The sequence below is a fragment of the Scyliorhinus canicula genome, chromosome 5 (assembly GCF_902713615.1).
Source record: "Scyliorhinus canicula chromosome 5, sScyCan1.1, whole genome shotgun sequence".
Lineage (NCBI taxonomy): Eukaryota > Metazoa > Chordata > Chondrichthyes > Carcharhiniformes > Scyliorhinidae > Scyliorhinus > Scyliorhinus canicula.
In genome coordinates, this window is record NC_052150.1 from 58,974,327 (window position 1) to 58,996,102 (window position 21,776).

Consider the following 21,776-nt stretch of genomic DNA (forward strand, 5'->3'; position numbering starts at 1 on the left):
TACAATCTATTGAAATACGGAAGCCAATTTGAATTAATGAAAATCTGGAAACAGCAATGATAAATAACATTGTGGTTTGTTTTAATGATATTGCCTAGGTTAAGAACATCTCTGCTCTTCTTCAAATTGTTAAATGGGGTCTTTAACATTTATTCGAGAGTGCAGACAAGGCCTTGGTAGAACAGCTTATCCTAAGATGCACCTCTGACATTCCAGCACTCTCTCAGTACCATGAGAGTCACTCCGATCCAGTTATCTAACTGCCAGAATCTGTTCCATCTGGCAACTTCTACTATGCTGACTCCACTCCCACCAGTCAGCTACTTCTGTGCTCAGGGAGCTGGACTTAACCATTTTAATAAGAGTCAAATGTTGGCAAGTCTGGTTCCAACTGATCTCTGCCACCACGGAGTTAAAAATCTTGTATGTTTAAGACTCTTGAGTGGGAGTGGATTCCATGTCTGAGCCAAGCTAAATGTAAGCAGCTAAACTTCCTAATTTTTAATCCCTTGTGATTGGTGAAAACAGAAGATGACTAGCTTAGAAGTTTGCTCAGGCAGTTGCAATAGGTTTATGTTTAGTTTACACTTCTGATAAATTTGTTCTTACCTTTCATATACAGGAAACTGTGAAAATATGGCAGACTGACACAACTGTAAACAGAGTCTCGTCGGTAAGCCAGCTCTTCATCGGTGTCAAATCTTGAATCCAAATCATCGTCACTCTCTTCAAACTATAGCGAGGGAAAAGAAATTGTAAATAATAGATAATGACAAAATTTTTTACATTTTTAAAATAATTTGTGCATGTTTGTTAAACTCTAAGACGAGGCCGTTAAATCTCGTGAACGAGATCTCGTGAGACATTGCGATCTGGATCTTGCCCTCACTGGGTGAGGCTCATTCCAATAGGTCTGAGTCGGATTCTACCAAGGCCAGGGATTGAATGCCCGTGCCTGGGAGACTTCGCCATGGCGTTGTTTGTTCAGCACTGGTCCACACAAACGTGCACCAGGTGTGACAGCATCTGAGGGGAGGGGGGCGAGGTGGTGGAATGGGAGGTCTCCCATGCCATCGGAGGCCCCTCTAGGTGGTCAGACTCTGGGCAGGATGGCACCTGGGCACTGCTGTCCTGGCAGTGCCGCTCCCACAGTACTGACCCTCTGACGGTGTTGCACTAAAACTGAACTGGACCAGCCACATCAATACTGTGGCTACCAGGGCAGGTCAAAGGCTAGGAATCCTACAGCAAGTAACTCACCTCCGGACCCCCCAAAGCCTGTTCACTATCTTCAAGGCACACGTCAGGAGTGTAATGGAATACTCTCCACTTGCCTTGGTGACTGCAGCTCCAACAACACTCAAGAAGCTTGACACCATCCAGGACAAAGCAGCCCGCTTGATTGCGATATATTTCCAAGTCAGGGTGGTGAGTGACGTGGAGGGGAACCTCCAGGTGGTGGGGTTCCCTGGTATCTGTTGCTCTTATCCTTCTAGATGGTAGTGGCCATGGGTTCGGAAGGTGTTGACTAAGGAACCTTGGTGAGTTACTGCAGTGCATCATGTCGATGGTAGACAAGGCTGCCACTGTTTGTTGGTATTGGAGGGTTTGAACGTTTGTGGAAGAAGGAGCAATCAAGCGGGCTGCTTTGTCATGGTGTCGAGCTTCTTGACTGTTATTGGAGCTGCAGTCATTCAGAGAGTGGGGATAAAGGGGTCTTTTTCAGGATGGCAGCCGGTGACTAGTGGTGTGCCTCAGGGATCTGTGCTGTAACCACAACTTTTCACAGTATACATTAACGATCTGGAAGAAGGAACTGAAGGCACTTGCTAAGTTTGCAAATGATACAAATATCTGTAGAAGGACAGGTAGCATTGTGGAAGCAAGGGGGCTGAGAAGGATTTGGTCAGGCTAGAAGAGTGGGCAAAGAAGTGGCAGATAGAATACAATGTGTGAGGTTATGCACTTTGGAAGGAGGAATTTAGGCATAGACTATTTTCTAAATGGGGAAATGCTTAGGAAATCAGAAGCACAAAGGGACTTGAGAGTCCTTGTTCACGATTACCTTAAGGTTAACATGCAGGTTCAGTCGGCAGTTGGGAAGGTGTTATAACCTGCCTGCTTCCCACTGGATGGGGTCTAATGGCACTCCCACAATCCTTAGGGAGTATGAGCTTCCCCAATGGGGGGGGGGGGGGGGGAGAGAGAAATCATTAGCAGATTCCCTGCATAAATAGAGCTGGCTAGTTTGGAACCAGCTAGAGAGGAGTGAGCAGTAAGGGAGGTGCTGCTGCTGTTGTATACATATATGTTATTGTAAATAAATGTAATTTCTTTCTATTTTTTAAAATAAATTTAGAGTACCCAATTAATTTTTTCCAATTAAGAGGCAATTTAGCAAGGCCCATCCACCTAGCTTGCACATTGATATTTGGGTTGTGGGGGCGAAACCAACGCAAACACGGGAGAATGTGCAACCTCCACACGGACAGTGACCCAGAGCTGGGATCGAACCTGGGACCTCAACACCATGAGGCAGCAGGACTAACCCACTGCGCCACCGTGCTGCCCTGTTATTTCTTTCTATCCTTCAACTCGTGCTGGATTCTTCGTGGTCCTCAGAAGAAGGCAAATGCAATGTTAGCATTCATGTCAAGAGGGCAAGAATACGAGACCAGGGATGTACTTCTGAGGCTGTATAAGGCTCTGGTCAGACCCCATTTGGAGTATTGTGAACAGTTTTGGGCCCTCCATTTAAAGAAGGATGTGCTGGCCTTGGAAAGGGTCCAGAGGAGGTTCACCAGAATGATCCCTGGAATGAACAGCTTGTCGTATGAGGAACGGTTGAGGACTCTGGGGCTGTACTCGTTGGAGTTAGAAGGATAAGTTATAAGTTAGTTACAAGGAAGCGAGGAAGGATCTAAAGAGAGAGCTGAGACGAGCAAGGAGGGGACACGAGAAATCTTTGGCAGGTAGGATCAAGGAAAACCCAAAAGCTTTCTATAGGTATGTCAGGAATAAAAGAATGACTAGGGTAAGAGTAGGGCCAGTCAAGGACAGTGGTGGGAAGTTGTGTGTGGAGGCTGAGGAGATAAGCGAGATACTAAATGAATACTTTTCGTCAGTATTCACTCAGGAAAAAGATAATGTTGTGGAGGAGAATGCAGAGACCCAGGCTATTAGAATAGATGGCATTGAGGTGCGTAGGGAAGAAGTGTTGGCAATTCTGGACAAGGTGAAAATAGATAAGTCCCCGGGGCCGGATGGGATTTATCCTAGGATTCTCTGGGAAGCCAGGGAAGAGATTGCTGAGCCTTTGGCTTTGATTTTTAGGTCATCATTGGCTACAGGAATAGTGCCAGAGGATAGCAAATGTGGTCCCTTTGTTCAAGAAGGGGAGTAGAGATAACCCAGGTAACTATAGGCCGGTGAGCCTAACGTCTGTGGTGGGTAAAGTCTTGGAGAGGATTATAAAAGATACGATTTATAATCATCTAGATAGGAATAATATGATTAGGGACAGTCAGCATGGTTTTGTGAAGGGTAGGTCATGCCTCACAAACCTTATCGAGTTCTTTGAGAAGGTGACTGAACAGGTAGACGAGGGTACAGCAGTTGATGTGGTGTATATGGATTTCAGTAAAGCGTTTGATAAGGTTCCCCACGGTCGGCTATTGCAGAAAATACGGAGGCTGGGGATTGAGGGTGATTTAGAGATGTGGATCAGAAATTGGCTAGTTGAAAGAAGACAGAGGGTGGTGGTTGATGGCAAATGTTCAGAATGGAGTTCAGTTACGAGTGGCGTACCATAAGGATCTGTTCTGGGGCCGTTGCTGTTTGTCATTTTTATAAATGACCTAGAGGAGGGCACAGAAGGATGGGTGAGTAAATTTGCAGACGACACTAAAGTCGGTGGAGTTGTAGACAGTGCGGAAGGATGTTGCAGGTTACAGAGGGACATAGATAAGCTGCAGAGCTGGGCTGAGAGGTGGCAAATGGAGTTTAATGTGGAGAAGTGTCTATCTACCTACCTGCAACAGTAGTGAACTCGCCAACATTGAGGGCATTTAAAAATTTATTGGATAAGCATATGGATGATAAGGGCATAGTGTAGGTTAGATGGCCTTTAGTTTTTTTCCATGTCGGTGCAACATCGAGGGCCGAAGGGCCTGTACTACGCTGTATCGTTCTATCTTCTATGAGTTTCGAAGGATGTGGGGGGGATCTTATTAAAACTAACAAGGTACCGCGAAGCCTGGATAGAGACGACATGGAGAGGATGTTTCTACCTATGGGAATAACTAAAACCATAGGACACAATTTCAGACTGAAAGGACGATTCTTTAAAACAGAGGAATTTCTTCAGCCAGAGGGTGGTGAACTCTTTGCGGCAGAAGGTTTTTCAAAAATCTCACAACGGGCAAGGCAGGTAAGTCGTTCATATTGGGATCGTAGCTGTGCTGAGTAGGAGAAATCAAGAGTGCAGTCAGGGAAGGAAAGTGGTATTTGTGTCTGTGTCTCTGAGCGGGGGAAATCCGGAGAGCAGTCTGGGAAGGTAAGTGGGCTGTGTGTCTGTGTCTCTGAGCGGGATTTATCCGGAGAGCAGTCTGGGAAGGTAAGTGGGGTTTGTGTCTGTGTCTCAGAGCGGGATTTATCCGGAGAGCAGTCTGGGAAGGTAAGTGGAATTTGTGCCCGTGTCTCTGAGCGGGATTTATCCAGAGCGCAGTCTGGGTAGATACGTGGAGTTTGTGTCTATGTCTCTGAGCGGGATTTATCCGGAGTGCAGTCTAGGAAGGTAAGTGGTGTTTGTGTCTGTGTCTCGGAGCGGGATTTATCCGGAGAGCAGTCTGGGAAGGTAAGTGGAGTTTGTGTCTGTGTCTGTGTCTCTGAGAGGGATTTATCCCGAGTGCAGTCTGGGAAGGTTTTTGTCTGTGTCTCTGAGCGGAATTTATCCGGAGAGCAGTCTGGGAAGGTAAGTGGGGTGTGTGTCTGTGTCTCTGAGCGGGATTTATCCGGAGTGCAGTCTGGGAAGGTAAGTGGGGTTTATGTCTGTGTCTCTGAGCGGGATTTATCCGGAGTGCAGTCTGGGAAGGTAAGTGGTGTTTGTGTCTGGGTCTCGGAGCGGGATTTATCCGGAATGCAGTCTGGGAAGGTAAGTGGTGTTTGTGTCTGGGTCTCGGAGCGGGATTTATCCAGAGAGCCGTCTGGGAAGGTAAGTGATGTTTGTGTCTGTGTCTCGGAGCGGGGGAAATCCGGAGAGCAGTCTGGGAAGGTAAGTGGAGTTTGTGTCTGTGTCTCGGAGCGGGGGAAATCCGGAGAGCAGTCTGGGAAGGTAAGTGATGTTTGTGTCTGTGTCTCGGAGCGGGGGAAATCCGGAGAGCAGTCTGGGAAGGTAAGTGGTGTTTGTGTCTGTGTCTCTGAGTGGGATTTATCCGGAGTGCAGTCTGGGAAGGTAAGTGGAGTTTGTGTCTGTGCCTCTGAGCAGGATTTATCCGGAGAGCAGTCTGGGAAGGTAAGTGGAGTTTGTGTCTATGTCTCTGAGCGGGATTTATCCGGAGAGCAGTCTGGGAAGGTCAGTGGAGTTTGTGTCTGTGTCTGTGTCTCTGAGAGGGATTTATCCCGAGTGCAGTCTGGGAAGGTTTTTGTCTGTGTCTCTGAGCGGAATTTATCCGGAGAGCAGTCTGGGAAGGTAAGTGGGGTGTGTGTCTGTATCTCTGAGCGGGATTTATCCGGAATGCAGTCTGGGAAGGTAAGTGGGGTTTATGTCTGTGTCTCTGAGCGGGATTTATCCGGAGTGCAGTCTGGGAAGGTAAGTGGTGTTTGTGTCTGGGTCTCGGAGCGGGATTTATCCAGAGAGCAGTCTGGGAAGGTAAGTGGGGTTTGTGTCTGTGTCTCGGAGCGGGGGAAATCCGGAGAGCAGTCTGGGAAGGTAAGTGATGTTTGTGTCTGTGTCTCGGAGCGGGGGAAATCCGGAGAGCAGTCTGGGAAGGTAAATGGGGTTTGTGTCTGTGTCTCTGAGCGGGATTTATCCGGAGAGCAGTCTGGGAAGGTAAGTGGAGTTTGTGTCTGTGTCTCTGAGCAGGATTTATCCGGAGAGCAGTCTGGGAAGGTAAATGGGGTTTGTGTCTGTGTCTCTGAGCGGGATTTATCCGGAGTGCAGTCTGGGAAGGTAAGTGGTGTTTGTGTCTGTGTCTCTGAGCGGGATTTATCCAGAGTGCAGTCTGGGAAGGTAAGTGGTGTTTGTGTCTTTGTGTCTCTGAGCGGGGAAATCCGGAGAGCAGTCTGGGAAGGTTTTTGTCTGTGTCTCTGAGCGGGATTTATCCGGAGTGTAGTCTGGGAAGGTAAGTGGAGTTTGTGTCTGTCTTTGTGTTTTCAAATTGTGGGGGGAAAAAACAGAAGTGATGTCACAGTAAAGCTGTGACCTGATTGGCTGGTAGGGAATCTGTGTTAAATTTGAAAACAAAACATTGAAAAACTAATTAAGACTAATTACATAACCAGGTTGAGGTGTAACTCAACCGGAGGGCAAAGATTAGTATTTAAGAACAATACAGCACAGGATCAGGCCCTTCAGCCCTCCAAGCCTGCGCTGACCATGGTACCTGCCTGAACTAAAACTGTCTGGTCTTTACGGAGTCTGTATCCTTCCATTCCCACCCTATTCATATATTTGTCGAGATATCCCTTAAATGCCGTATCGTGCCTGCTCCCACAACCTCCCCAGGCAGTGCGTTCCAATATATTTACCAATCCCTGTGAAAAAAACTTGCCTCGCACATCGGTTGTAAACTTTTCCCCACGCACTTTAAACCTATGTCCTCTAGTACTTGACTCTCCTACCCGAGGAAAGAGCATCTGACTATCCACTCTGTTCATGCCACTCATAATCTTGTAGACTTCCATCAGGTCAGCTCTCAACCTCCATTGTGAGTACAGACCGAGTTTATCTAACCTCTCCTCATAGCTAATGCCCTCCAGACCAGGCATCATCCTAGTAAACCGCTTCTCCAAAGCATTCACATCCTTCTGGTAGTGTGGCGACCAGAATTGCACACAATATTTCAAATGAGACCTAACTAAGGTCCTGTACAGCTGCAGCATGACTTACTAATTTTTATATTCAATGCCCTGACCGATGAAGGCCAGCATGCCAGATGCCTTTTTGACCACCTTATCCACATGTGTGGCCACTTTCAGTGATTGGTGGACATGCACGCCCAGATCTCTCTGCCTGTCAGTATTCTATCATTTAGTACTCTAAGAGTTCTATCATTTATTGTCTAATTTCTACATGCATTGGACCTTCCAAAGTGCATTACCTCACACTTGTCCGGATTGAACTCGATCTGCCATTTCCATTAGTATCTGCCATTTAATATTTAATTTTACAGTAAAAATCTAATGCCAGGGACCAGAAAGTTAATTGTAACTTAATCTAGTGACGATTTAAGTATGCATTTTGAATTAATTAACTAGTGCTTAAATGTCACTCAGTGGCGTGCAGTGCTTTAACTGTGAGATGTAGGAGATCTGTGATGCTTTCAGCGTTCCGGTCAACTACGTCTGTAGGAAGTGTAACCAATGGCAGCTCGTCATAGAGCACGTGGTTTGGTTGGACCAGCAGTTGGATGCACTTAGGAGCATGCAGGTGGCAGAAAGCATCATAGATAGGAGTTACAGAGAAGTGGGCACACCCAAGGTGCAGGGAGACAAATGAGTGACCGCTAGAAAGGACAAGCAGTCAGCGCAGGAATCGCCTGTGGCTGTTCCCCTCTCTAACAAGTATACCGTTTTGGATGCTGTTGGGGGATAGCCTATCAGGGGAAAACAACAGCAGCCAGAACAGTGGCATCAAAACTGGCTCTGTTGCTCAGCAGGGGAGGACAAAGTGCAGGAGAGCAATAGGCACAGTAAGGGACACAGATAGGCGCTTCAGTGGACTTGAAAGTGACTCCAGGATGTTGCCTCCCTGTTGCCAGGGCAAAGGAACACAGGACATACTGTAGGGGGAAGGGCGAACAGGCTGAGGTTATAGTACACACAGGTACTAACTACATAGGCAGGAAGAGTGATGATATCCAGCAGAAGGAGTTCAGTGAGTTAGGCAGTAAGCTAAAAAAACAGGACCTCTAGGGTTGTAATCTCAGGATTATTCCCTGTGCCACATGTCATTTAAGCTAGAAATAGGAGGATAGGGCAGCTAAATGCATGGCTAAACTGGTGGTGAAGGAGGGAGGGTTTCAGATTTCTGGACCACTGGGATCTCTTCCGGGGCAGGTGTGACCTGTACAAGATGGACAGGTTACATCTAAACTGGAGGGGCACCAATATCCTGGCTGGGAGGTTTGCTACAGTCACTCGGGAGGATTTAAACTAGTATGGAGGGGTGTAGGAACCAGAGTACTAGCTCAGGAGATGTAATAACTGAAGAGGAAATAGAGACCAAAAATAAGAGAACAACAAGTTCTCTTGTTTGCTCAAACGCAGTGGTTTAAAGTGTGTTTGTTTCAACGCCAGAAGGGCAGATGAACTTAGAGCACTTATTAGTACTTGGAATTATGATACTGTGGCTATCACATCAACGTGGTTAAAGGGCAGGATTGGAGCTGAATGTTGAAGGATGTAGATGCTTCAGGAGAGATAGAGGGGGATGTAAAAGGGGTGGGGGAGTAGCATTTCTGATTAAGGAGAATATTATAGCTGTACTGTGGGAAGACACCTTGGAGGGCTCATACAATGAGGCAATCTGGATAGAGATCAGGAACAGGAAGGGGGCAATCACAATGTTGACCGTTTATTACAGGCCCCCTAACTGCCAGCGAGAGATAGAGGAGCAGATAGGTCCAGATATTTTGGGTAGCTGCAAACGTAACAGGGTAGTTGTGGGGATTTTAGTTTCCCCTACATTGACTGGGACTCACTTAGTGCTAGGGGCTTGAATGTGGCAGACTTTGTCACTTGTATCCAGGAAGTCTTCTTGATGCAATATGTAGATAGTTCAACTAGGGAAGGGGCAGTACTGGATCTGGTATTGGGGAATGAGTCTGCACAGGTGGTTGAGGTTTCAGCTGGGGAACATTTTGGGAGTAGTGACCACAATTCTGTACGTTTTAGGGTACTTTTGGATAGGGATGAGGGTAACCCTCGGGCTAAGGTGCTGAACTGGGGAAAGGCAAATTACGATAACATTAGACAGGATTGAAGAATTTGTATTCGGTGCGGCTGATAAATCAACATCGGACATGTGGGAGTCTTTCAAATGACAGTTGATTCGGATTCAGGAAAGTCACGTTCCTGAGAGAACGAAGGATAAGTATGGGAAGTTTATGGAGCCTTCGGTAATGAGGAACCTCATCAAAAAGAAAAAGGAGACTTTTGCATGGTCTAGAAGGGCGTGGACAGTCAAAACCCTTGATGAGTATAAAGAAAGTAGGAAGGTACATAAGTGGGAAATTAGGAGGGCTAGGAGGGGTCATGAAAAGTCCTTGGCAAGTAGGATTAAGATTAATCCAAAAGCTTTTTATTCATATATAAAAAGAGAGGGTGGCCAAGGAAAGGATTGGACCACTTAAGGACAATGGGGGGGAATCTATTTGTTGAGCCAGAGGAAATGGGTGAGGTACTAAATTAGTACTTTGCATCAGTGTTCACCAAAGAAAAGGACTTTGTGGAAGATGATTCTTGGGTGGGGTGTGTGGACAGTCTGGGTCATGTTGATATGAAAAAGGAGGTGTTATTGGGTCTTTTAAAAGATACTAAGGTAGATAAGTCTCCTGGGCCAGATGGGATTTTCCCCAAAATACGGAGGGAAGCAAGGGAGGAAATTGCTAGGGCCTTGACTGACGTGTGTGTGTCATTATTGGCTACAGGTGAGATCCCAGATGACTGGAGAATAGCTAATGTGGTACCGCTGTTTAAGAAAGGTAGCAGGGATAATTTTGGAAACTATAGACCGGTGAGCTTCATGTCGGTAGTAGATAAACTATTGGAGAGAATTCTCAAGGACAGGATTTATACCCATTTGGAAACAAATGGGACTCAATTGCGATAGACAGCATGGTTTTGTGAAGGGGAGGTCATGCCTCACTAACTTGATCAAGTTTTTTGAGGAGTTGACAAAGATGATTGATGAGGGGCGGGCAGTGGATGTGGTTTACATGGACTTTAGTGAAGCCTTTGACAAGGTGCCTCATGGCAGACTGGTACAAAAGGTGAAGTCACAGGATCAGAGGTGAGGTGGGAAGATGGATACAGTAGTGGCTCGGTTATAGAAGGCAAAGGGTAGCAGTAGAAGAGTGTTTTCTGAATGGAAGGTTGTGACTAGTGGTGTTTCACAGGGATCTGTGCTGGGGCTTCTGTTTGTAGTATACATAACCAATTTGGAGGAAAGTGTAGCTGGTTTGATTCAAACGTTCACGGATGAAACCAAGGTTGGTGGAGTCGCAGATAGTGATTTTCAGAGTACACAGCAGGACATAGATAGGTTGGAGACTTGGGCAGAGAAATGGCAAATAGAGGGAAATATACAGTAAATGGCATAACTCTTAGGAATACAGAAAGTCAGAGCGATCTGGGCGTGCAGGTCCACAGATCTTTGAAAGTGGCAACACAAACGGTCTGGGAGGCTCTGAAGGCAGTTGTCAGAGGGGAACTCATCTCAATTCGATCCCATAGGGAAAAGAGAGAAAGAGCGGAGAGGGAGAGACTGGTGGAGGAGATGCTCCGAGTGGACAAGAGATACGCGGAGCTACTGAGGGAGCGGCAGAGTCTGCAGGTGGAGTTTGAACTGCTGACCATAGGGAAAGCGGTAGCACAGCTGAGGAAGGCAAGGGGGGCAGTTTATGAGTACGGGGAGAAAGCGAGTAGAATGTTGGCACATCAACTGCGAAAGAGGGAGGTGGCCAGGGAAACCGGGGGAGTAAAGAATAAGGAAGGCTACATGGTCTTGGATCCAGGGGGGGTGAACGGAGTCTTTAAGGAATTCTATAGTAAACTATACGAGTCGGAGCCCCCGACGGGAGTGGAAGGGATGAGGCAATTTTTGGACCAGTTGAGGTTTCCAAAGGTGGAAGAGGACCTGGTGGAGGGGCTGAGAGCCCCGATTGAATTGGAGGAGACTGTCAAGGGTATTGAGGGCATGCAATCGGGTAAAGCCCCGGGGCCGGACGGTTACCAGGTAGAATTCTACAAGAAATTTTCAGAAATATTGAGCCCACCCCTGATGTGCACCTTCAATGAGGCTAGAGAGAAAGGAACCCTCCCCCCAACAGTGTCACAGGCTTTGATCTCACTCATTCTTAAACGAGGGAAGGATCCGGAACATTGCGGGTCATGCAGGCCGATTTCGCTTTTAAACATGGATGCCAAATTGCTAAGATTCTGACCACAAGAATTGAGGATTGCGTCCCAGGGGTGATAGAGGAAGATCAGACTGGGTTTGTTAAAGTCAGACAATCAATACCAATGTCCGGAGACTTTTGAATATTATTATGATGCCCTCAGAGGGAGGGAAGGCGGTGGTGGTAACAGCGATGGACGCAGAGAAAGCCTTTGACCGGGTGGAGTGGGAGTACCTGTGGGAAACGCTGGGGAGGTTTGGGTTTGGTGAGGGCTTTATTGGCTGGGTGAAATTGCTGTACCAGGCGCCTGTAGCAAGTCTATGTACAAACCGACTGAGGTCGGGGTACTTTGAGCTTCACCGGGGAACGAGGCAGGGGTGTCCACTCTCCCCGTTACTATTTGCCCTCGCTATAGAACCACTAGCTATGGCGCTGAGAGCCTCGAGGAACTGGCGGGGCTGGTTCGGGGAGGGGGGGTGGAACATCGGGTCTCTCTATACGCGGATGATTTGCTCCTGTACATTTCGGATCCTGTGGAGGGGATGGGGGAGGTTCTGCGGATCCTGAGGGTTTTTGGTCGTTTTTCATGGTACAAACTGAACATGGGAACATAGAACATAGAACGATACAGCGCAGTACAGGCCCTTCGGCCCACGATGTTGCACCGACATGGGAAGTCAAAAACTAAAGGCCATCTAACCTACACTATGCCATTATCATCCATATGCTTATCCAATCAACTTTTAAATGCCCTCAATGTTGGCGAGTTCACTACTGTTGCAGGTAGGGCATTCCACGGCCTCACCACTCTTTGCGTAAAAAACCTACCTCTGACGTCTGTCCTGTATCTATTACCCCTCAATTTAAGGCTATGTCCCCTCGTGCTAGCCACCTCCATCCGCGGGAGAAGGCTCTCGCTGTCCACCCCATCTAACCCTCTAATCATTTTGTATGCCTCTATTAAGTCACCTCTTAACCTTCTTCTCTCTAACGAGAACAACCTCAAGTCCATCAGCCTTTCATCATAAGATTTTCCCTCCATACCAGGCAACATCCTGGTAAATCTCCTCTGCACCCGTTCCAAAGCTTCCACATCCTTCCTATAATGAGGCGACCAGAACTGTACGCAATACTCCAAATGCGGCCGTACCAGAGTTTTGTACAGCTGCAACATGACCTCATGGCTCCGGAACTCAATCCCTCTACCAATAAAGGCCAACACACCATAGGCCTTCTTCGCAACCCTATCAACCTGGGTGGCAACTTTCAGGGATCTATGTACATGGACACCGAGATCCCTCTGCTCATCCACACTGCCAAGAATGTTACCATTAGCCAAATATTCCGCATTCCTGTTATTCTTTCCAAAGTGAATCACCTCACACTTCTCTATATTAAACTCCATTTGCCACCTCTCAGCCCAGCTCTGCAGCTTATCTATCTCCCTCTGTAACCTGCAACATCCTTCCACACTGTCTACAACTCCACCGACTTTAGTGTCGTCTGCAAATTTACTCACCCAACCTTCTGTGCCCTCCTCTAGGTCATTTATAAAAATGACAAACAGCAACGGCCCCAGAACAGATCCTTGTGGTACGCCACTCGTAACTGAACTCCATTCTGAACATTTGCCATCAACCACCACCCTCTGTCTTCTTTCAACTAGCCAATTTCTGATCCACATCTCTAAATCACCCTCAATCCCCAGCCTCCGTATTTTCTGCAATAGCCGACCGTGGGGAACCTTATCAAACGCTTTACTGAAATCCATATACACCACATCAACTGCTCTACCCTCGTCTACCTGTTCAGTCACCTTCTCAAAGAACTCGATAAGGTTTGTGAGGCATGACCTACCCTTCACAAAACCATGCTGACTATCCCTAATCATATTATTCCTATCTAGATGATTATAAATCGTATCTTTTATAATCCTCTCCAAGACCTTACCCACCACAGACGTTAGGCTCACCGGCCTATAGTTACCGGGGTTATCTCTACTCCCCTTCTTGAACAAAGGGACCACATTTGCTGCCCTCCAGTCCTCTGGCACTATTCCTGTAGCCAATGATGACATAAAAATTAAAGCCAAAGGCTCAGCAATCTCTTCCCTGGCTTCCCAGAGAATCCTAGGATAAATCCCATCAGGCCCCGGGGACTTATCTATTTTCACCTTGTCCAGAATTGCCAACACTTCTTCCCTACGCACCTCAATGCCATCTATTCTAATAGCCTGGGTCTCAGCATTCTCCTCCACAACATTATCTTTTTCCTGAGTGAATACTGACGAAAAGTATTCATTTAGTATCTCGCTTATCTCCTCAGCCTCCACACACAACTTCCCACCACTGTCCTTGACTGGCCCTACTATTACCCGAGTCATTCTTTTATTCCTGACATACCTATAGAAAGTTTTTGGGTTTTCCTTGATCCTACCTGCCAAAGACTTCTCATGTCCCCTCCTTGCTCGTCTTAGCTCTCTTTAGATCCTTCCTCGCTTCCTTGTAACTATCAAGCGCCCCAACTGAAACTTCACGCCTCATCTTCACATAGGCATCCTTCTTCCTCTTAATAAGAGATTCCACTTCTTTGGTAAACCACGGTTCCCTCGCTCGACCCCTTCCTCCCTGCCTGACTGGTACGTACTTATCAAGAACACGCAATAGCTGTTCCTTGAACAAGCTCCACATATCCAGTGTGCCCAACCCTTGCAGCCTACTTCTCCAACCTACACATCCTAAGTCATGTCTAATGGCATCATAATTGCCCTTCCCCCAGCTAGAACTCTTGCCCCGCGGGGTATACTTATCCCTTTCCATCACTAACGTAAAGGTCACCGAATTGTGGTCACTGTTTCCAAAGTGCTCACCTACCTCCAGATCTAACACCTGGCCTGGTTCATTACTCAAAACCAAATCCAATGTGGCCTCGCCTCTTGTTGGCCTGTCAACATATTGTGTCAGGAAACCCTCCTGCACACATTGTACAAAGAACGACCCATCTAATGTACTCGAACTATATCTTTTCCAGTCAATATTTGGAAAGTTAAAGTCTCCCATAACAACTACCCTGTTACTTTCGCTCTTTTCCAGAATCATCTTTGCCATCCTTTCCTCTACATCCCTAGAACTATTAGGGGGCCGATAGAAAACTCCCAACAGGGTGACCTCTCCTTTCCTGTTTCTAACCTCAGCCCATACTACCTCGGAAGAAGAGTCCCTATCTAGCATCCACGGTAGGGAAAGAGCGAGTTGTTTGTGATCCAGGCCAAGGGGCAGTTGGAGAGACTGAAAGAGCTGCCGCTCAGGATATTTCTTCATAGAATTTACAGTGCAGAAGGAGGCCATTCGGCTCATCGAGTCTGCACCGGCTCTTGGAAAGAGCACCCTACCCAAGGTCAACACCTCCACCCTATCCCCATAACCCAGTAACCCCACCAAACACTAAGGGCAATTTTAGACACTAAGGGCAATTTATCATGGCCAATCCACCTAACCTGCACATCTTTGTGACTGTGAGAGGAAACCAGAGCACCCGGAGGAAACCCACGCACACACGGGGAGGATATGCAGACTCCGCACAGACAGTGACCCAAGGCGGAATCGAACCTGGGACCCTGGAGCTGTGAAGCGATTGTGCTATCCACAATGCTACCGTGCTGCCCACGGTAGAGAAAAACTTTTGTTACCTGGGTGTACAGGTGGCCAGGAAATGGGATGCCCTGCACAGGCTCAACCTGACCCGGTTGGTGGGGCAAATGGAAGGGAACTTTAAAAGGTGGGACATGCTCCCGCTGTCACTGGCAGGGAGAGTGCAGACCGTAAAAATGACTGTCCTCCCCAGATTTTTGTTTGCCTTTCAGTCCCTAAGGCCCTTTTTAAGTGGGTGAGTAGGATCATTAGGTGTGCAGCACGATAGCATTGTGGATAGCACAATTACTTCACAGCTCCAGGGTCCCAGGTTCGATTCCGGCTTGGGTCATTGTCTGTGCGGAGTCTGCACATCCTCCCCGTGTGTGCGTGGGTTTCCTCCGGGTGCTCTGGTTTCCTCCCACATTCCAAAGATGTTAGGTGGATTGGCCATGCTAAATTGCCCTTGGTGTTGGGTGGGATTACTGGGTTATGGGAATGGGGTGGAGGTGTTGACCTTGGGTAGGGTGCTCTTTCCAAGAGCCGGTGCAGACTCGATGGGCCGAATGGCCTCCTTCTGCACTGTAAATTCTATGAATTACGAGCTTTGTGCGGGCGAATAAGACCCCGCGAGTAAGGAGATTGCTGTTGGGGGGGGGGGGTTTGGCACTGCCGAACTTTTGCAATTACTACTGGGCGGCCAATATAGCTATGATTAGGAAGTGGGCGATTGGGGGGTGGGGAGGGCGGGGTGGGAGCAACTGGAGGCGGCGTCATGTAAAGGTACTCGTCTGGGAGCTTTGATAACGGCTCCTTTGCCGTTCTCGCCGACCCGTTATTCCACAAGTCCAGTGGTGGTGGCAACATTGCCGATCTGGGGACAGTGGAGGAGGTACAAGAAGGTGGAGGGAGCGTCGGTCTGGACCCCAATGTGCAACAACCACAGGTTTGTCCCGGGTAGGATGGATGGTGGGTGCCAGAGCTGGCAGAGGGCAGGCATCAGAAGGATGGGAGACATGTTCATAGACGGAAGCTTTCCCAGTTTGAAGGCGCTAGAGGACAAATTTAATCTGCCACCAGGAAAAGCCTTTAAATATCTGCAATTACAAGCCTTCCAGATAAAAACAGTTGGTGACCTTTCCGACACTCCCGCCACTGAGGATACAGGACAGGGTGATTCCGGAACCTGGGTGGGGGAGGGGAGAGTTTCGGATATCTACCAGGAACTACAGGAGGTGGAGGAAACCCCGGTGGAGGAGCTCAAGGGCAGATGGGAGGAGGAGTTGGTGAGGAGTTGGAAGCGGGTCTGTGGGCAGAGGTCCTGGGCAGGGTTAATTCCTCCTCATCATGTCCACATGTTTTGGGCATGCCTGGAGCTTAGAGTATTCTGGCAAGGGTTTACGAGGGCAATGTTCAAGGTGCTTAACACACGGGTGGTGCCAAGTCCAGAGATAGCGATCTTTGGAGTGTCAGAAGACCCGGGAGTTCAAGGACCGGAAGAGGCCGACATCTTGGCCTTTGCCTCCCTAGTAGCCCAGAGACAGATTTTATTAATGTGGAGGGACTCGAAGCCCCCGAGTGTTCGAGACTTGAGTTACCGACATGGCTGGGTTTCTCAGCCTTAACAAAATAACGTTTGCTTTAAGAGGGTCTACGCTAGGGTTCTCTCGGAGGTGGCAGCCGTTCATCGACTTTAGAACAGTACAGCACAGAACAGGCCCTTCGACCCTCGATGTTGTGCCGAGCAATGATCACCCTACGCAAACCCACGTATCCATCCTATACCTGTAACCCAACAACCCCCCCTTAACCTTACTTTTTAGGACACTACGGGCAATTTTAGCATGGCTAATCCACCTAACCCGCACATCTTTGGACTGTGGGAGGAAACCGGAGCACCCGGAGGAAACCCACGCACACACGGGGAGGACGTGCAGACTCCACACAGACAGTGACCCAGCCGGGAATCGAACCTGGGACCCTGGAGCTGTGAAGCATTTATGCTAACCACCATGCTACCGTGCTTTCTCGGGGAAAATTAAAATGTCAGCAGCAGCAGCAATCCGTGGGGTGAGTGCTTCATTGGAATGGTGTGGGAAGACTGGGTTGCGTGGGGTAATGCCTATTCAATTGTTATCGTATATTCTCTTTTTGCACTATGTTAATGTTCACTCTAGTTTGTTTTGTTATTATGGTTACTATTGATTTATTATGAAAAATTCTGCAAAATCTTAATAAAAATACTTTAAAAAAAAGAAAGTGGCAACACAAGTGGACAAGGTAGTCAAGAAAGCTTATGGAATGATTTCCTTCATTGGACGGGGCAACGAGTATAAAAATTGGCAAGTCATGCTACAATTGTATAGAACCTTGGCAAGGCTGCACTTGGAATATTGTGCACAATTCTGGTCGCCACACTACCAGAAGGATGTGGATGCTTTGGCGAGGGTGCAGAGGAGGTTTACCAGGATGTTACCCTGTTTGGAGGGTGCTAGCTATGCGGAGAGGCTGAATAGATTATGACTGTTTTCATTAGAAAGACGGAGGTTGAGGGGTGACCTAATAGGAGGTCTGCAAGATTATGGGGGCATGATTATGGATGGGCAGGCACTCTTTCCTAGGGTGGAGTGGTCAGTCACCAGAGGGCATAGGTTTAAGGTCCATGGGACAAAGTTTAGCGAAGATGTGCGAGTCAGGTTTTTTTATGCAGAGGATGGTGAGTGCCTGGAATGCTTTGGCAGGAAGCAGATACATTAATGGCGTTCAAAAGGCATCTTGGCAAATACATGTACAGGATGGGTACAGAGGGATACGGCACAAGGAAATGCGGAGGGTTTTGGCCAAGGTTGGTATCATGATCGGTACAGGCTTGGAGAGCCGGAGGGACTGTGCCATATTGTTCTTTGTTCTCACACCAGTTTAAAGTCCAACAGATATTGAAATCACAAGCTTTCGGAGCACTGCTTCTTCACCAGGTGAAGTGGAGGCAGGTTCACAAACCCAGCATATATAGGCCGAGGACAGCCTCAACGTGGATCTCAGGTTCATGTCGCATTACATTTAACTCCCACCATACTGCCGGATTTGCAGAATCCTACTAACTGTCCTGGCTGGAGACAATTCACACCTTGATTATCTGTGATTATCCCCCACTCAACTCACACTGCTTGTGATTTCAAATAAACCTGTTGGACTTTAACCTGGTGTTGAGACATCTTACTGTGCGCAGACCAGTCAGCGCTGGCATCTCCACATCTTTTCAAAAATAGGTTGCTGTTTTTATTGATTGATAACAAATTGATCTTATTCACCACTTGAAAAGGACACAAATTACTCACGGATGATTGTGGCCCTTCTGAGCTTAATCTATATGCTCCAGAACTATTGTAGGTCCCCACAGAATAACGATATGGATAGTCCTGTGACCACTGGCTGCTGCGAGGATTTGAGAAGGCTACACTGCTGCCAGATGCAATGGCTCCATCTTCATAATCATCCTGATCACAATCAGATTCATCATCTGGAGGAATTAGCTCAACGGGGTTTTCCTGTCCACTATCTACCTGTTCAGGTATGCAATAGGTAGAGTCATTACTCGTTACTTTAGTGTGGTTTATTGGATCTGGAGCAGTGATAGCCAGAGTAGTACTCTCTTCATTTGCAATTACAGGCACCACTGCATCATTCATGTACGGGTCTTCTTCAGAAGAATCATCACTTGTCCGGATTCCACTAGTTCGCTGATCAAAATGGCCGTGCTCACTAGGATTTGGGGAGTCCTTAAATGCATCATCATCGGCATCAAAGCCCTCATCTTCCTCTTCTTCAGGGTAAGGTTGGCTAAAATTAAAAGTAGGCTTTAGAGCAGGGCCTGGAACAGTTGAGGTATGCAACTCGTATCTGCTATCGCGAGAAAGAGACCGTTCGATATTGCGGACACACTCATCAATTTCATCGAAGTTCAGGGATTCCAGAAACTCCTGAGCTGCTTTGCATGCTTCATCTTCCAGTCGCATTAACTCCTCATCGCGGAGTTGCTGGAGTTGTATAAGGGATCTTTCGGTGAGTGTTGATTCATGCTCTTCTTTCTGTCGCTGAAGCTCTTCAATTTCTTTCTCAAGTCGCAGTATCTCCTCCACTTGTCTGTTCTCTTGTTTTTTTAGTTGGATATTTTGTATTGCTTTCTTCTGAACCTCCAGGATGGTTGCTTGCTCTTGTCGCACCTGGGCTTCCTCAGCCTGTGAAGTCAAAATTAATTATAAATATAAATGTCTGGTTAAATAAATGAAAACATCAAAATGATGAGAAGTCAAACATCTCACGATCTCCCACAAAATATTATTTTCACAGATACAGTGAGAAATTCGGAAGGCAAATGCCAGGTTAGCTTTTATTGTAAGGGGATGGAGTGGAAGAGTAAGGAAGTCCTGCTGCAATTACATGGACTCTTGGTGAGAACATCCCTGGTGTACTGAATACAGTTAAGGTCTCCTTACCCATGGAAGAATAAAGCTTACTTACAAAAGCATTGTTTCAGGGATAAAATAGCTGTCTCTGAGAAGAACAAGATTGGGTGTTAAATATTCCTGGGTACAACGTATTCAGAACAGATAGGAAAGGAAGGAAAGGCGGAGGGGTGACGGCATTGGTTATGCAGAGCATTGCAGTGCTGGAGAAAGAGGAAGTCTCAGAGGATTCAAGGACAGAATCTATTTCCCTAGAGGCAAGGAACAAAAATGGTGCAATCACATTGCTCGGTGTGGCCTATAGGCCACCAACTAGTGGGAAGGATGGAGAAGAACAAATCTGCAGGGAAATTGCAAGCAGACACAAACATTATCGAGTAGTTTTAATGGGGATTTTAATTACCCAAATGAAGACTGGGACAGTGGTTCTGTAAAGGGCAGAGAGGGGTAAGCGTTCTTAGATTGTGTCCAGGAAACCTTTCTACAGAAGGATGTGCCCAGTCCAACAAGAAAGGATGCACTGTTGGACCTGGTTCTTGGAAATGAGCTGGGCCAAGAGGATAAAGTGTTAGTGATGGAACATTTCAATGGGGCAAGAACGGAGCTCATTCTGTTAGACTGGAATGGAAGGTTGGCGCGAAAAGCTGCAGCTGAACAACAAAAATCATCTGGACACAGTCAAGGCATATTCCCATAAAAGGGAAAGTGAGGACAAACAAATTCAGAAACCCTTGGATGAAAAAGAACATGGAAATTAGGATAGGGAAGAAAAAATGGGCTTCTGCCAGGTGTCAGGTAGAAAATAGAGTTGAGAACCACGAAGAGTATGGAAGGTTCAGAGGCGAGGTGGAAAAAGCTCGTTAGAGAAGCAAAGAGGGATCAGGAGAAAAGACTGGCACCCAACATAAAGGGGAATCCAAAAGTCTTCTATGGGCATATAAATAGTGAAAAGGTGGTAAAAGGAGCCGGGCTGATTCGGGATATTAAAGGGGATTTACACATGAGGCTGGGGGCATGGCTGAGGTATTCAATAAATACTTTTCATCAGGCTTTACCAAAGAGGAAGATGTCATCCAGAACATGGTGACAAGTCGAGAAAATTCTGTCCCTAGAAGGGCTCAAAATTGACAAGGTGGATGTGTCAAATAAACTATTGGTACTGAAAGTTGATAAGGCACTGGGACCGGACAAGATGCATCCAAGGATATTGAAGGAAGTGAGAATGGAAATTGTAGGGTCTCTGGTCAATAACTTTTGGTCTTCCCTGCACTCAGGGAAGGTACCAAAGGACTGGAGAATTGCAAATGTTAAGCCGTTATTCAAAAATGGTTGGAAGGATAGCCCCAGCAATTGCAGACCCGTCAGTTTAACACCAGTAGTGAGCAAGCTTAGAGAAACAATTATTCAAGATAGAATTAATAGTCAGTCGAAAAATGTGGGCTGATTTGGATGACTGAGCATGGATTTATAAAATCAGGTTCAACCAACTTGCTGGAGTTTTTTGAGGAGATAACAGAAAGTGGCGATGAGGGTCATGCTATTGATGTGGTGTACATGCGGCAGAAATCTCTGTTCCTGAGAGTAAGCGTTGACCCCCGGGGCAGGATTCACAGAGTTCTAACAAAACTGGCGCCGCACCTGGACCGATTCAATGACCGGTCAGCACCGGCACCACTTGAACGCAATCAATTCCAATGCGAAATGGTGCGTGATTCACCAGATTCATGATTGACACCGAGGAGGCCGACAAGTTGTAGACGCAACCAAAAGAGAAAATGCTGGAAAATCTCAGCAGGTCTGTTTAAGCTGTTGAGGTTTAAGCTGTAGACGCATATACACACTTCACTCCCCACAAACACCATCCCGGCCAACAAGGTGGCAGCGAGGAGAATGGCACCCCATTTTACGGACACTGAGCTTGAGACATGCGAGAGACCGTGTATGAGAGACAGGCAACCGTGTGCCGCAGCTCGGAAAGGAGGCTGCCAGCCGGCATTGGTTATGCACACGGCTGGAGTCCTTGGTGGAGGTCTTGGGGACGAGGGTTTCGGTTATGGATCAGCATGTCCAAGATCTGGGACAATCTGTGTAGGCGGTGGCAGAGGCCCAGAACAGGGCTGCCATCTCACAGGCAGCCATGTGCCAGAGTTGTGGTGATATGCATCACTGTAAATACACAAGGGGTTAATGTAAATACACTACGACTAAGTAAACACTAGAGAGAGCACCAGAGACATCATGACATGCACACATACAGCTAATGAACACATGGAATAGGACACAACCAATGGCCAGTCAAGACACCCAGAAGTGACACTACCACAAGGGGGCATTACACAACC

General features: G+C 47.3%; 1 protein-coding gene across 2 annotated transcripts in view; it reads right to left on the minus strand.

The window, feature by feature from the left end:
• The window catches only part of myo10 (myosin X), a 508,428-nt gene that overhangs the window by 143,499 nt on the left and 343,153 nt on the right, over positions 1-21,776 (minus strand). For both annotated transcript variants that reach the window (XM_038797136.1, XM_038797137.1), the window contains 2 exons: positions 18,307-19,206; positions 610-733 (listed from right to left, as the gene is read on the minus strand). In XM_038797136.1, coding sequence (XP_038653064.1) covers positions 610-733; positions 18,307-19,206 — 1,024 coding nt within the window. The remainder of the gene's footprint in view (positions 1-609; positions 734-18,306; positions 19,207-21,776) is intronic.